Source organism: Rhinopithecus bieti, unplaced genomic scaffold, assembly GCF_001698545.2.
Source record: "Rhinopithecus bieti isolate Rb0 unplaced genomic scaffold, ASM169854v2 scaffold_1070, whole genome shotgun sequence".
Lineage (NCBI taxonomy): Eukaryota > Metazoa > Chordata > Mammalia > Primates > Cercopithecidae > Rhinopithecus > Rhinopithecus bieti.
Window position 1 is genome coordinate 1,957,090 of NW_016803844.1, and position 17,298 is coordinate 1,974,387.

Below are 17,298 nucleotides of genomic sequence, written 5' to 3' on the forward strand. Positions count from 1 at the left end.
CGCCCCCGCCCCGGCCAGCCCCGGGTGCCGGACTGCAGCCCCCCCGCGCGGGCACTTCCCCGCCGCCCAGCCCCGAAGCGCAGCCCGGGCGGCTGTGAAGGCGGCGGGCAGGGCCGAAGTCGCAGTGCTGGACGTGCGCCTCCAGCTCCTGCAGCCTGACCGAGTGGCCACAGCCGCGGGCGCGGTAGTCGCACAGGACGCGCAGCTTCTGGATGAGGCTGCGTAGCGGCAGCACCCGGTACAGCTCGCCGGGCGCCAAGGGCTGGCACTGCAGCGGGCACCGGCGCCGCCCCACCGCCCAGGGCAGCAGGCAGCTGGCACAAAAGACATGCCCGCACGGCGTGCACAGGGGCTCTTCAAGCACCTGACCGCACAGCTTACACTCCAGAGCCGGGTCCACTGCTTCCGCGAAGCGCTCCAGGGCAAAGCCCATGTTAGGGATGGGGAAGAAAGGGGGAGTGAAAGCAGAGTCCGTCTTCTCCGAGCCCCCCTGCCTTCCCCGGGCCACCCCCGGGGCAGCCGCCTCGCGGCGTCGGCAGTGGCTAGTCGGAGAGAGGTGGCGGGTGGGAGCTGTGATCTCTGAGTTTGTTTGGCTTGAAGTTTTCAGGCTCCTGCTAGGTCCCCTGACTTCGCCCGTATTGACGCTAATAGAAGTAACCTCCAGGGACCCCCGCCTCCTTCGCTGCCCTGCGATTTATGTTCTTTCAAATTTTGGCCGCCAGCTTACAATGGTCCTTGGGAACACTGTGCTCTCCTTTGCCTGAACAGTGGACTTCAAGCATCGAGGCTCCTCTCCCTGGGTAGGGCTGATGATGGGTACAGCGCTAATGTTGAGAAACAACTTTTAAATCCACCACAATGTAAGCTTCGGGAGAGCAGAATCTTTTTGTCCGTCTGGTTTTCCGCTGAATGCTCATGGCCCGCCCGGCGTCAAATCTATCTCCAATATGTTTGAAATAGAAGCACTTTTGTTTCTTTCACATCAAAACTACAAAATCAGAAGTTAGGAAACTGTTACTTTAGAAAATCACTATTAGGAAAATAACACTAGGAAATCCACAGAGCCAGGCTTCTCAAACCATGATCCAGAAATCAGGTGAGTTAGAAAGGCGCGATCCTAGACCTAGCAGCAAAGATGGGGTAAAAGCCAAGCGCCCGCCTCAGGACACTGCCTTCTTAAGGAGCCCCTGAACAGCCATGCAAGGCCTGCTCCCGAGTGAGGAAGCTGGGATTCTGAGTCTGACTCCAGGTTCACTTGCCACAGCATCCATCTTCTACTTCCACAGGCGTTTTACTACTGGGGATGGGAATATGATCATTTGGGAACCTGGAAGGGAAAATTAAAGGGAAGGATGATGAAAGAAAGCAGTGAAATAACATATAAATAAAATCTTAGTGGCTGCTTCCTTCTACTTACCCTGAATGAACCCTTTGGATCCAAATTGCCTCCCCTCCCAGTTTGACTCTTCAAATTGTGTAGCATGACAAGCCGTCCTGAAAATACGCAGTAGGGCGTCATTCCAAACCCTTCTTACTCCACTTCCTTTACCATCTTCTGAATCTTAGGAATGCAAAGAGATCCTTTCACCTGGCTGCATATTACTTACTGCCATTATCCTGAAGCTGCTACCAGATGCTTGGGTGGGTTTTATAAATTCATCATTGATGATTCCTTGCTGCCAGTTGAGCCTTGTTCCTGGAAAGCTTGTACTTCTCTGTGACACCAAATGGCATCAGTTGGAATTGATGAGAACAGCTCCAGACTTTGTCTTTTAAGTCCTTGGAGCTAACCGAAGAATTAGCGAAGACTAATAATAGAGGTTAATAACCTTCTGAGCCTTCTTTCCTTATGAAAGATGAGATTTTCTTAGCTGTTCAATAACCAGTGAGGATTGGTGTGCTAGATGTTTAATATGCTTTTAAACTCTTTTTCAAAATAAGATGCTGTATTTCTCATTTAATACATATAGATTCATATGTGATAAAGTAACATTTGCCACTATGTTCTGAATTTCCCCCGTCTTTTGACCTGTCTTGCTACAAATAAATAGGCAAACAATAAATTTCTGATTAAATAAGAAATCATTTAACATTAACAGCATGAAAATATTTTTGTGAATTGCATAAACTAGAGATGCATGTTCTAGAATTTATTCAAATACTTCTGGGCAGGAGAAATCCATTCCTTTTTTTGCTACAGAAAAAGTTGTGACTTACAGCTATAAACAGTTATAGTTATAACCGTGCATATACAGTTATAGCTATAGCTTGACATTTATTGGTTTTACAGTAAACACAATGACACTGACAGCATTTTTAAAAAGAGAGAGAAGAGATGGAATCCAAAAATATTCCATTGAGACATGAGACTGTTAGGACCATGAGACTTCAGTTACTTGAAAAAAAAAAGTTCATATGATGTCCTTGGTATACCCATGCAATTCCTACAGGAAAAGTAAGGAGTGTGAGCAAATTATAGTCTGAGTAATATAACATTTTTATTATAAAAGAAAAGCAGTTGTCAAAAAGCAGATGTCAAAAGTTGTCCACAGAGAATAACAAGTTCAAAAATGAGGACATGTAAAGTGAAACTAAGTAATGAAGTAGGCCAAACAGAACAGGCAAATCTTTTACATAATCAAACAAAAGCCTGAGCACTTCCAAAAGAGCTAAGTACAAGGAAAGAACGTGACAAGAATTGAACTCTAAGGGAATGGACACACCCAAGTGAACCTCATAAACTTTTGCCATCTGGAAACATTGTGGCATAAGTCTGTGACATCAGTTGAGTCAGATAGTCTCCTTTCACTTCCCAGACTGTAAAATATTCTTCTACATATTAGCAAAATTGTAATATCGCTGAAAAGCTTGAGTGAGCTAGGAACATGGAGCCTAATTAAATGGAAGTAATTAGCTTGAGTAAACAAAGAAAGCACTTGAAATGAGTTTAAAATATGCACAAATATTTCAGCAAAACAGACCCAACAATATTTAAATAAATACCTTTTGGCAAATTAGACAAATTAACACCTTGCATCTTTAGCTTGGGCATACCCTTATGTGTTCGCTGATCATAATACTCTATCTTTTAAACATCCCTAGATAGTGAAAATTGCAGGCTGAATACTAACACTGGGGGAAGAGCTGAAAGGAAAGCCACTGTCTTCTTGTTGGGCAAGGCCAACTTCTAGCTGTGTTACACATTGTAGCCAAAACCAAACCTGTTACATTTCTCATAACCTTTCATTCAGCCTGGACCTGAGAATGTGCTTTGCCAACCAAGAAACAAAGGAAAGACTACAAATTCACTTAGCTTATTTCCAAGCCAAGAACCAAGGCTTGATTCAAATTATCTTTAAGCAGCAGTTTGAGAGGCCAAGGTAGGTGGATCACTTGAGGCTGGGAGTTCGAAACCAGCCTAGCCAGCATGATGAAACCCCATCTCTACTAAAAATATATTTTAAAAAAATTAGCCTGGCATGGTGGCAGGTGCCTGTAATCCCAGCTACTCGGGAGGCTGAGGCAGGAGAATCACTTGAACCTAGGAGGTGGAAGTTGTAGTGAGCTGAGATCGCATCATTGCACTCCAGCCTGGGCAACAAGAGTGAAACTCTACCTCAAGGAAAAAATAAATAAAATAAAATAAAAGCTTTAAGCAATTGGTTGAGTATTTTCAGCTTAGTAACTAGTTTTTGCTTCAATCGGCTATCAGCGGTCGTATATTCACGAAAAGAGATTAAAACATTGACTTGCTAAATTATTTGGGCCAATTCCGAGTGCAGTAATGAAACTGGGATGTGCCTTGGGTGTTTCCAGTGAGAAGAGTCAGGGTTCCATCCCAGCTCTGAGTCATACCTACTTCCAAGAATGAATCTAGGAGGTATTGGCTGTTGAGTCAAATGCTAAAATTCTTAAAATAAAATGCTGTATTCTAAGACTCAAAAATGATGAATGGAGAGGTAAAATGTGAAAGGGAAAGAGTTTTTTCACCTCATGCACAGATAATGCTTTGTCAAAACCAACTCATTTTGACTCTTTTCATCTTTTATGGATTCAATTAAGGGCCATGAAGTTGGAAAGGTTGGGGAATTTTCAAAGAATAGGACCTTAAATCATTTATTTTATATATGTTCATATAGCATAAGTTAGTACTTTAAATATAACAACAGTTTTCAATTCTCTGTTATATAAACTTTCTCATAAAGAAAATTTCATTATCTATGTTTCTCTTTTCTCAATTCCCTGGTCATTTATCACAAATTAGTACTATTTCTATAATTATCCCAAGTGCTCTAAATGTAACCTGTAACTATGTAAAATTACTCTGGTAGCTGAGGCAAAAGTACTTAGCCACTGCAGGTCAAAATAGTTCCTGTGGAATACATTCATCTGTGTTGAAGTTAACAGACTTTGTTCTTATCTTGATAATTTTTCCATCATAATCTAGGATCGGATTTGCGCCTAGTAGCATAATGACTATGTTTGTAATGCATGAGATAATAACAAGGTCTCTTTGACAGTACAGAACAATTCCAAACTTGATAAGAACAATAAAAGATACTTTGAAGTTGAGTTAGTTGAAAGTTCATTAAAAATGAGGCAGATTTTTTGTTTTTTTACAAAAGTAGGCTGATAAAACATTATGTTAGAGAAGTGATACATTTTGGATATGTTTTACTCTGAATAATACCGAATCAGTTAAATCCAGAGAACACAGAGCAGTATCAATTCTTATAATTCTTGTCTGTTGACACTTAATCCATTAGGAGTTATTTGCTCTTATCTTGCTTTCCTGATATGTTGGGGTCCGCGTGTTTCCTAAACAAAGAAATTTGTTTGACTTGTGTTGTCTTGTGTGTTCATTCCTTTGTTTAGGAAACACGCGGACCCCAACATCTGGAGCAGCGAGCAGGGTCCGTGGCTCCACGAGAGCAAGGAACCGGAGGGGTAACACCCCGGGCAGGTAAATAAATGAAGGGGGATCCACGGGAAAGTTATGAGGAATTCTACCTCTCTGGCCTCTGAACATTTGCGATTACTCCAGGGACTGTTGATGTCTATAGGAGTAGAAGTTAGTTAAGGAACATAAGACTTTGAAGCGATTGTTTGCCCATGTTGAACAACATTGTTATTGGTTTCAATATCAAACCAAAGTGCAATTAATCGAAAGGAATGGTTACAAGTGGTTAAAGTCGTGCGTCGAGCTCATCAGTGAGGGCAAACGATGCCTCTGACTTTGTGGATTTTGTGTAGTTCCATTACTCAGGCATTAGAGTTACTTGAAACTGACTCAGAGCGTGGCGATACTGCCACAGGAGGTGAGGCATCTGAAGCTTTAGAGAGGAATGATCCTAGAGAGAAACATATTTAGGCCCTGGTTGCTGAGGACAAGGAATTGGAAGAAGAGCTAATGCCTCCTTCATCTGAAGGAAATTCTGATTTGCAGCGTATTTTAGAGATGTTGCAACAGTTGTTAAAATTGCAAGGTGCCGCTGCTCCTGTTTCTCCTATCTCTCCGCCACGAGCCTTCCCTGTCACCTTGAAAAAGATTTCCCTTTGCCTCCACCTCCAACCTCTTTGCCTATGTCAGGTCAGGTTTTCTCTGTGCCTTTTCCTCCTGTAGGAGAAAAGAAGGAATCGAAGGAAATGGATGATTTCGAGGAATTAAATGTATTGCCAATAACACAGGCTGCTTTCGGCCCCAATGCTCAGTTCCCAAACGGTGGCCAGAATGTGACTTTTACAGCCCTACAATTTAAATCTTTGAAAGAAATGAAAGCTGCAATTTCTAATTATGGACCTCAGTCACCGTTTGTTCTTGGCCTTCTCGATTCCTTCTCTTCAGAACATATGATGATTCCTATTGACTGGGAAACGTTGGGACAGGCTGTCCTTGATCATTTGCAATGGCTTCAATTAAAAAGTTGGTGGTGGGAGGAAGCAAGAGTACAAGCTAGAAAAAATGCTACCCGAAATCCCCCAGGACCTACTGAAGAGCAGCTTACGGGTTCAGGACAATACGCCACTCTTAATGCTCAGGCAGGCCTAGAAGATATTGCTCTCACTCAGATTAAAACCTTGTTTATAAAAGCATGGACTAAGGTTGGAATAGCGAGTAAAACTTCTTTATCTTTTGTAAAGATCCTACAAGGAGCCACTGAGCCGTATCCAGATTTTGTAGCCCGTCTTCAAGATGCTGTATTAAAGACTGTAGGTTCAGGCCCTGCTGCTAAAATTCTTTTGGATACTCTGGCTTTTGAGAGTGCTAATCCCGAGTGCCAAAAATTGCTGCGTCCTCTAAAAGCTAGTGGAGCTGATTTAGATGAATACATTCGGGCTTGTGCAGGTGTTGGAGGAGCTATTTACAATGCTCAATTGTTTGCTGGGGCACTTTCTAAGGCTTTAAAAGGCAATTCTAAACAAGGTATATGCTATCAATGTGGGAAACCCGGTCATTTTAAAAAGGAATGCCGGAAAAAATTAGGCTCTTCTGCTCTAAAAGAAAAAAGGTTACCATCTGATATGTGTAAACGATGTGGCAAGGGTCGACATTGGACCAATGAATGCCATTCAAAAACTGATAAAAGTGGGAATGTATTGTCACCCCTCTCGGGAAACGGGAGCCAGGGCCCGCAGGCTTGGGGCCCCAACAACTACAATGCAGGCCTACCCCAGTACCCAGTGAGCAGTGGCTTACAACATCAAGGAATGACCTCGAGTCCTCCTTAAAGACATCTTACCCTACCCCAGTTTCTCAGCTTTATGCTGCCACTAAGCAGAGTGCCGCTGCTGACCTAGCTATTGTCCAGCCTTATACTTTATCTCCTAATGGAGGAATATATAAGTTGGCTACTGGAGTGTGTGGTCCTTTGCCAAAGGGACATGTAGGACTTTTGTTAGGTCGAAGCAGCAGCGCTATGCGGGGGTTAATGGTGGTCCCAGGAATTATTGATCCTGATTTTACTGATGAAATCCTTATTATGGTACAAGTCTCACAATTTATGCGCCTAGAGGCAGGGGAACGTATTGCACAATTGCTTTTATTGCCTTTTTTTCCTTTCTTATCTAGAGATGTGTCTCGTCAAGGAGGTTTCGGTAGTACTGGGAAAACTGTTTTCTGGGAAACTTTAGTTTCTGATCAAAAACCTTTATGTTCATTGCAAATTAATAGGATACTTTTTGAGGGATTAGTCGACACAGGAGCGGATGTATCTATTATATGTTTGGCTCAATGGCCTGATCATTGGAAAAAGAAACAAGTATCGGTTACTCTATCCGGCCTAGGTACTGCTTCTATAGTCTACCAAAGTGTCGAGCCCCTGAGCTGTGTAGGACCTGAAGGATAACAAGGAAAAGTGTTCTTTTATATTGTTCTCATTAATATTAACTTTTGGGGCCATGATCTTTTACAACAATTTGGTGCCTTTTTAAGCATTCCTCATATTTCTTCAGCTGCCAAAAATATGATGTTCAAAATGGGCTACAATCCTTTAAACTCTTAGCCACTGTCCACAAGCCTCAAACTTTACAATTGAAGTGGAAAACTACAACTCCTGTTTGGGTGGAACAGTGGCCATTATCTAAAGAAAAACTTAAGGCTTTAAAGAATTTAGTTAAGGAACAATTGGCCGAGGGGCATATTGAACCAAGTACTTCTGCATGGAATTCCCCTGTGTTTGTCTCGTCAAAAGAAAAAGGAAAATGGCACTTATTAACTGATCGTAGAGCTGTAAGTGCTTGTATTAAACCTATGAGGACTTTACAACCTGGGCTTCCTAATCCAACTCTTATCCCACAAAATTGGAAATTAATGGTTATAGATTTTAAAGATTGTTTTTACTATCCCGTTACAACCCCAAGATTGTGAAAATTTGCCTTTACTGTTCCCGAATATAATAATGGACAGCCTACTCAAAGATATCAATAGAAAGTTCTTCCTCAAGGTATGCTTAATAGTCCTACTTTATGTCAAAAGTTTGTTCATAGAGCCTTAAACCCTGCTCGCTGCGCCAGATGTCTTGTCTTGTGTTGTCTTGTGTGTTCATTCCTTTGTTTAGGAAACACGCGGACCCCAACACTGCTATTTGGCAAAATGTAGTTAGAAGGGGTATCATGACAGTACAGAATGCCATTTTTAAGAGGAATAAAGTGTTATGAATAAAACTATTATGTACACCAAAATCACGTAAATAATTTACAGCAATTGTGCAGTCTCTGCAGGAATGAATTATCAGACACAGCAGAATGAGGAATTTGAAGAAAATCAAATTAAAGTGAAGTATTAAATTAAAAATTGTGGCAACTTTCAATTAGATTACAGATTGATTCTTCTAAAGTCACCTAAACATCAGGAAGGGTACTATTATTCTATTTAAGAAGGGACTATTGTAAGAGATGGTTTATAGAGAAAAATAGATTAAATTCTGTATTTAGTTAACTTTAATTTTGTGTTATATCTTGTGGGTCATAGTCACTGACAAAGAGGGATGGTATAAAAAACAACCACAAGAGCTAATGTATAATAACTCTTACTATGTGACAGCCACAGCACTACATTCCTTACATATACAATCTCATTCAAATCTCCCAATGACCATTTTGGGTGGGTACTATTATTGTTCCCACAACTTGACCAAGTTCACACAAATCAAAAGTGGCAGATCCTAGGCTTAAGCTAAGATCAGCCTCACTAAAGAACTCGTACTCTTAAATGCTACATTATATTGGCTTGTTTTTCTTACATTTGCCATGGGGTTGTTTTAGAATAAAATATGCTATCAAACGTGGTATGTCAATGGACACTGTAATTGCATTCATTTGATTCCATTGTTTAAAAATTCTCTCTTTGTTTTGCTTCCTCTGATGAGGGAAGTTCCAAGGTCATGTTTATTAGAGGCCTTTGAATAATTTATGCAAATGAGAATATTGATTAACTGTTCTATGCAATACCAATACGGCTATATTAGACTATTTTGTTCCACTTAACTGATCTTAAATAGCTGAAAGTTTTCTATGTAATAAACCAATTGTGTATGTTCCTTAAGTTTTATCTTAATAAATCAATCACTATATTATAATTTCTGTCAAACTCTTACTTTGTGCTTAGTTCAACAAGAATTTTCTGTAGTAATATTTTTCTGAATGTTTCTGCAAAATTACAGCAATTTTCACGGAACTTAGAGATGTCAGCTTATTAATTTGGCTTGTTGCTTAGTGAAAGGAAACAAATTATTTTGTCGATTATCATTTTTTACGTTTTATTACAGTGATGTGGAAACCATAATCTAAAACCAATGTAAAGAGGGCTTGAGGACAAAACCAGGAAAAATGTCACTGACCTCATTTACTGTCAGTATTTCTTTGGGCTTCTGAAGCCACTTCTTTGCTCATTCATCCCAAACTCAAGGGAAATATGTACATAACTAGTATTATATATTAATAATTTATTACATGAAAATATAATTTTTAAAAATAACTGATACTGGAAATTCCACGTGGAAACTCTGTTGACTAGAATGATGTCTAAGAAACAAAGAGATGCTTTTGCCATGATTTACTCTGCCGTGCCATAGATTTGACATAAATTATTTAATTTCAGTATAATCTCATCTATAAAATGAAATCATTGATACCTGTATCATCCTACCTTCCAGAAATCTTGAAAGAATAAATAAAATATCTATACTATGTTTTGAATGCTTCAATTACCATTCACAATTATAGTACAACATGATTATATATTACAGTAGAACTCAGAGTGTCCTCTTATTTATTAGTGTAAATCAAATACCTGTCCCCTCCTATGAAGAACCAAATGCCCTCCCACTCTCAACCCAAAAACAAGATAGCACTTAGAGTACTGAGTGCACTAGAGTCTCTCAAAATATAGTTAAACTTGTATAAATGGGAAGGCTTAGAGAATTTCTAGAAAAAATTCTTGTAATTTGCTATTTGTAATGACTGTTTAAAAATATGTTTCTCTGTTTTAGTTTAATGTAATTTCTCTGTATAATTTTATACTAAAGAGAAAGTACTTCATTCAAATGTATACTGTTTGGCATAATTAAGAAAATGTCATATAGATTTTCATGTTTTCAATAACTGTCATATAATTAAAAATCACAGTTACCAGGAGTTGTAAATCCAATTACTCTGTGTCCTAGTTCTTACCTCCAACTCAGTTTGTAGCTTAATAACTTCTTTAAAGTCAATCCAAACTCACATGAGATGGAAGAAGAGTCAAACTAGAAAATGATCCATTGGTCATTACACAATAAAAATTCAAGAAGTTTTCTTTCAACAGTTGATAAGTAGTATTGACCGTAAAGTTTTACATTTAAAAGATAGTTAAAAGTATTGCATTACTCAAATGATAAGAATTTAGTATTTTCAGTAGGCTGGCCACAGTGGCTCACACCTGTAATCTCTGCACTTTGGGAGGCCGAGGCGGGCAGATTGCTTGAGCCCAGGTGTTTGAGACCAGCCTGGGCGACATGGCAAAATCCCATCTCTACAAATAAATAAATAATAGCCTGGCATGGTAGTGCACACCCGTAGTACCAGTAACCAGCAACTTGGGAAAATGACATGGAAGTATCACCTAAGCCCAGGAGGTTGCAGTGAGGCATGATCATGCCACTCCAACAGAGGGAGACCCTGTCTCCAAAAAAAAAAAAAAAAAAGTTTTTTTCAGAAATAACTTGCACTAAGAACGTTGTCATTGCAATAAATAAAATTTAGATGTAAATCTACTAAAATAAGAACTGATACAAAATGTACCCCTTATCTATGAAGAAGTCCTCAGCAGTCCAAGGTGGATTTGGTAGCCATTTTTATTCTCTAACTTGGTTAGTTTTCTCTTCTTCCTTTCTTTCTCTCTCTCATTTTTTTTGAAGTGTAACTGCTTTATTATGTTTTCTCTGATTATAAAATTGACATGTGCTTATTGTTGAAAATAATCCACATTCAGAGATAACAACCATTAATATTTGTTGTATGACTTTCCAGAAATATTTTTCAGTATATACAGCCCTACTGTAGAATTTTTCAACAAATGGAGACCAACTACCCAGCTTTGTAGTTTGTCTTTCTTCACCTCACCATATAAATTCAACACTGTTCCAGGTGATGAAACCAACAATATATATTTAAATTATTTTCTAGTCATTCATTGTATAGATGCATCATCTTTATAAAACTGAATGAATTATTAATGGATTTTGTTTGCTTTTAGTGTTTGAACATTATAAACAATATTGCAATTAGAATTATTTTATATTTTTGTTTTCATGTCAGACATAGAGCTGGAATAAATTTCAATAAGTGGAACTTAGAACAATGATGTTTTATTACCTTTTAACAGTTTTGATACTTATCACCAGAATGAGAATCACTGTAAACTCTGAAGCCAGGTTGCCTGTGTTAAAATCATAGCTTGTCTTGTTTTGAAAAGAAAAGAATGAGTCTTTTTTTTGTATGTGTCTTACCACATCTATTAAGTAGATATGCATTCCTTGTTACAAGCCTAGAGAGAAGAGTATGTCATTCAACAGAACTTTGAACAAGAGCTAGGGAAACCACTCTTCCATCTGGATTATTGAAGCCCCCAAAACATATTTCACATATGTTGCAAATCTTGTTCACCAGTTTTGTGACAGCATTATCGTTATTTGATATTTCCAATGCTAAAATTATACATTTTTATGGAGAGCCAATTTCTATGCATGTTTGTATGCACAATACATATAATCATCAGTGAATGTTTGTTTAATGTTTAATAAATATGATAGTTTATGTGCAATTTTGGTTTACAGTTAAGACTATGCTTAAAGTATTCATTTACAAAGTCATCCCACAACTGTACACCAAATTTCTGACTGGAATAAAGAGGTTGATCAATTCCACTCATGTACTCCTCACCCACTTCCTAGCTCCATGTTCCTTTCTCCTATCTGATTCATAATCATCCACCATATTTTACGCCCTTTGGATTGATTGTCATCCCCATCTCTTTCTGATTGTGTGTCTTTCTTTTCTTTTTAAAACTATTTGACATACTTGTTTATCTTTTTAATCCGATGCTTTGCTTCTTTTACAATGCCCTTTTATGTAATCCCTCTTCCATTTCCAAGAATCTTTCTCATGTATTCAAACTTTCCTAGAAAACCTTTAGTCTTCAGCATTTCGACATTCAGCAGGATTTCCTCTGGCACCTGAGTTCCCCCTCAGGTGGAAGTAGTTCATTCTCCTAATCTCTAAAGTCTAAGAGCTAGGAAAAATAACATTTATTCATAGTCTGTTTCTATGAACACAACTTTTCACCTACGGCACCTAAAATTGAACTCATATTGACATTACCAATAGTTTGGAGTCTAAGGGTAGAGCAGGCTTTGTGTTTGCAGGCAGAATGATGCCTTCAATGACTCAGGTTCTTAACTTCTATGGCCCTGGCTGGCTTCTAAGGCTGGTTTTCCTCATAGCTAAAGAATGGGTGCCAGTCATTGTCAGGGTTCTGTGTTTCCTCATACATGTCAAATAGTCAGGGAGGTAGTTCTTTCTGGAAAAGCAAGCAAAGGGCCTTTCTAGAAAAATCCCAGCAAAAATCTTGATTGTCACTGACCATAATTGCTTATTAAAGCCATTCCAGAATGACTCACCACTAAGGAGCATAGAATTATGCTGATTGACTCAGACTAACCAGGACCACACCTGGAATTGAGGATGAGTCCAGCTCCCCTTGGGTGAACAGGGCTTTGAGGCAGAGGAGTGAATATCTGAACAAAAGAACAGTCCTCTTAGGAAAAATAACAGGAAATCATTGACTGGAAATATCCTGCAAACTGTCCTAAGTTTTAAATGTTTTAGTCATTTAGGATTCAAAACAACCTGAGAGAGGAGATATTATTATATTATTACTGAAATCATCTTTGTCTTATAGACGAAGAAGGTGACATACAGTGTTTGAGTGACATGCCAAGGTTTCAGAGTTCTTAGTGGCAGAACTGGAATTTATACTTGGACATCTGGCTTATAAGACTTCGCTGTTAACCACTAAGTCATGCTGTCCTTCTTATAGCCATACATCATCTTGTTTTGAAGTTAATGATGAAAGATCCAGGCTTTGTAGTTAATGTAGTTCTTGAATTGAATCCTAGTTTCTGTATGTACAGGCTGTACAATTCTTGTGGGAGATGACTTAACCTTTCTGAATACTAATTTCTTTACCTGTAGAATGAGTAAAATAATGACTACTACACATATATTACGTTAAGAATAATCAAATAGTGCTTATTTCTTTGACACATAGGAGGTGTTTAACAAATGGCAGATCTTATTATTTTCTCTAGGGCAATCATAATTCATGGTACAGCATTTGTAAATGTAAAATGGACATAATAATAAAATGTCTGATTATTCTATTAATCATGCTACACAATATATAGACCTTTATTCCAATGATATGGAGAGTAAAATTTTACTTAAAATATTTTCATAAAATCTGACCCACATTAATAGATATGAATAAAACTACATATTATATGCATCATTTCTCAGAAATACTGTTTTTTGATTAAATAATCTAAAAAAGAACTGCATGTAAAAGCACTTTAAACATTACATTTTTTTCTTTAATTTTTCACACAGTTATAAAGTTACTCTAACATGCCCCTGAATGTTGGCACAAAATCAAAATTTCAACTTAATGTGAATTCTGCCAAAATACTTAAGAAATATAAGCCCACAAATCTGGAGAACAATCTGGCAGCACTTAGTGACATCAAGAATGTGCAGCCCTATGACCCGGCAACTCTCCCCTGGGAGCCTCTTCCAAAGGTTGATCTGGAGGTTCTTTGCAGCTTTGTCTTGGGACCAGGGAATTATGAGAAACCTAGGTGCTCGTCTCCAGTAGAAGAGAAAAAAAGTGTGGTAGATTAGCCTCTGGGCTGTGCAGTGGTCAAGAGCAATGATCTACATACAGCTCAGTCTATGGCCACAATGTTGAGTTAAAAATAACAATAAGCACATCTGTTGCAGAATGCCATGTTTATAAATTTAAAACAGATACGTTCATAAAACAACAATGCACATTTTTCAAGGATACATAATTTAAGTGGAGTAGGTGACTATATAAAGAAGGGAATAGTCGTGAACAAAAGGAATAAAAGCAAAAAATAAAATAAAGCAATAGAGTGACTTGCATAGACTAATAATGATGGTGTATCATGAATTGAGAATTATTATTAATTCAATTTCCTATTTTTAGGGCTCAGTATAAACAAAATAGAAAAGAAAAACAGTGAGAGAAAGGGACAGGGTAGGAATGAAGGAAAAGGAAAGAGAAAATTACAGGCAGGTCCTACTTCATGCATATCCATTTAACAGCTTCTCTTTTAATCTTGTCATAGTAAGTATAATTCAATCTGCATATCTGCATATCGCCAAAGCATATTTCCTGAAGATGGCTGCCTAAATTGTGTCTATTTATAATGTCTATATGGTGATTACAGAGATATTTAGGTATTAAATTGATTGATTAAGCCATATTTAGAGTAAAAGCAGGAAAAGCAAATTATCTTTTTGCCTGCCTTGGTCCTTTACTAGGTCTGCTGAGCATTTGCTATAACAGAATAGTTTCTATAGCTGTATTTCAATCCTGTTTTTCAGAAAGAGAAAATAATAATCAAAGGTTAGCATATGTTTTGTGAACATACTGTGCATTGATGCACAAAGATAATATGTGTTATATTTTCTAAGTTAATTTTCTGCTATGAGATAGTTTAGCTAAGATAAAGGATATATCAAACTTTAAGAGAACCTAAGAGGAAAGACAGAATACAGACACACACAGCATCCCTTTTGGCTGTGAAGATACCCTAGCTTATAAGATACAGGACAGAACCTGGATATTTAGAGGGGTGAATGAGAAGGAATGGAGGGAGGAAATTGGCAGGGAAGAGAGGTGACTTCCACACAAATACTGCAAGAGCTAACATTGAGCCAAGCTTTCTCAAATTATCTAGTCCCAATCCAGCACAAAAATTGGGAAAGGAACAGATTATTCAGTAAATGGTGTTAGGAAAATTACCTACATATTATATTGGACACAAAATCCTTTTAAGTCTTAACCAATTTCCATTTGCCTAGATAAGTTCTACATAATAAAACATACTGAAATTCTAAAATCTATCTGAAGAAAATAGAGAAAATATCAGTAGGTTTGCCTGCATTAAATGTAAAACTTCTGCAAATTAATAACAAAGTGAAAAAGTGAGTAATAAACATGCATGTTATAAATCTCTAAGAAAATCATTGACATAACAACAGAAAAATTAATGAAGCGCAACTGCACAAAAAATTCCAATAACTAAGAAATAAACAAACAAAATTTAACCTATTAAGTCAAAAGTAGATTACACAAAGATGCGACAAAGGAATAGTATTTATTATTTGTCTAATGAATTAATAAAATTAATTTGTTATTGAGAGTGTAGATGTCTAGATACCTGTGTGTGTTTATACACGTGTGGACTATCTGTTTACTATGTGTCTGTGGTCTGTGTGTTCATTAGGGGGATTTACTTAATTTCACATTTCAAGACTGTGAGAAAATATAACCTTCCATAAAGATGTAAAAATCAGTCTTATAAGGTTAATTGTTATTCACAGTTTTATTTAGACTACACAATATAAAGGAATCTAATTAACCTACACTGAATCACATGTTTATGACAAAGTTTAGTCTACAGTACAATGTGAGTGGATACTTTTCAAAAAATTATATCATTCTGGGTCAATTTGATAACAATATTGAAAAATATAATCATTCCTACCATACACAAAATTTTAAGTATGAAAGTGGTCTAAATGAAAGGTATGCGTATCTACATATAAAAGAAAAAAACAACAAAGTCTTAGAAAAACAGCGTAGAAGAACATTTTTTTATTACCAGAAGAGGATAAAATTCCATAAACAAGATACGTAACATGCTAACTACAAAATTAAAAAATAATAAGGCTGGGCACAGTGGCTCACGCCTGTAATCCCAGCACTTTGGGAGGCCGAGGCAGGTGGATCACCTGAAGTCAGGAGTTCGAGACCAGCCTGACCAACATGATGAAACCTTGTCTCTACTAAAAATACACAGATTAGCTGGGTGTGGTGGCAGGTGCCTGTAATCCCAGCTACTTGGGAGGCTGAGGCAGGAGAATCACTTGAACCCAGGAGGCGGAGGTTGCAGTGAAACAAGATCACACCATTGCCCTCCAGCCTGGGCAACAAGAGCAAAACTCTGTCTCAAAAAAAATAAATAAAATAAATAATAAACTGGGTACTAGCTGAAAGAGTGGAGTCACAGGATTTTTGTAAAATGAGATAATCTAAAGTATGTTTGAATACTGATTAGTGTGCTCTATTAGACATGGAGAATGTGATTATGTAGGAGAAAGAAGGCATTGAAGAATTGTCACAGGTGGATTCTAATATGGCCCCAATGATCCATAGTTCTTGAGTATTCATCCCTTTCCCTGAGAGTTGGCTAGTCTAGCAAATTGCTTCTAATGGAAAGTGGTAGAGATTATAGGCTGTCACTCACATGATTATGTTACATAAAACTATGACTATATGGATTCTAATATGGCCCCAATGATCCATAGTTCTTGAGTATTCATCCCTTTCCCTGAGAGTTGGCTAGTCTAGCAAATTGCTTCTAATGGAAAGTGGTAGAGATTATAGGCTGTCACTCACATGATTATGTTACATAAAACTATGACTACTGTCTTGCTATCAGACTCTCTTCAGCTTTGATAAAACAAGCTGCCATATTGGGAAGGCCCATGTGGCAAGCATATGATGATGGGTTCTGTCTAATAGCCAGCAAATAACTGAGTCTCACAGTCAACACAAGTATAGAAACTGATTCGTGCCAATAGCCACATAAGTGAAATTAGAAACATTTGCTTCCCCAGTTGAGTCTTCAGATGAGACTCCAATGCTGGCTGACACCTTGATTGCAGCTTTGCGAAAGACTCTGAAGCAGGGCACATTGGTGGGACATGCCCAGATATCTGATGTACAAAAACTTTGCTAGTAAATGTCTGTTATTTCAAGATGCTAAGTTTTGGGGTAATTTGTTACACAGCAATACTAATGAATACAAGAGTAAAGAATTTGAGGCAGCAAATAAGAAGATCAATAACCATACTAGTGTTTGTTTGGACAGAAGCAGGGAATACTTCAACTACATAAGAAGAAAAAATTCAAAAATGTGGAGAGCCAATTTATGTGAGAGCCAATTTGGT

General features: G+C 37.9%; 1 protein-coding gene across 1 annotated transcript in view; it reads right to left on the bottom strand.

The window, feature by feature from the left end:
- PDZRN4 (PDZ domain containing ring finger 4) overlaps positions 1-433 on the bottom strand; it is a 418,740-nt gene extending 418,307 nt beyond the window's left edge. The window contains exon 1 of the mRNA XM_017855578.1: positions 3-433. Coding sequence (XP_017711067.1) covers positions 3-433 — 431 coding nt within the window. The remainder of the gene's footprint in view (positions 1-2) is intronic.
- Between the last annotated feature and the right edge of the window lie 16,865 nt (positions 434-17,298).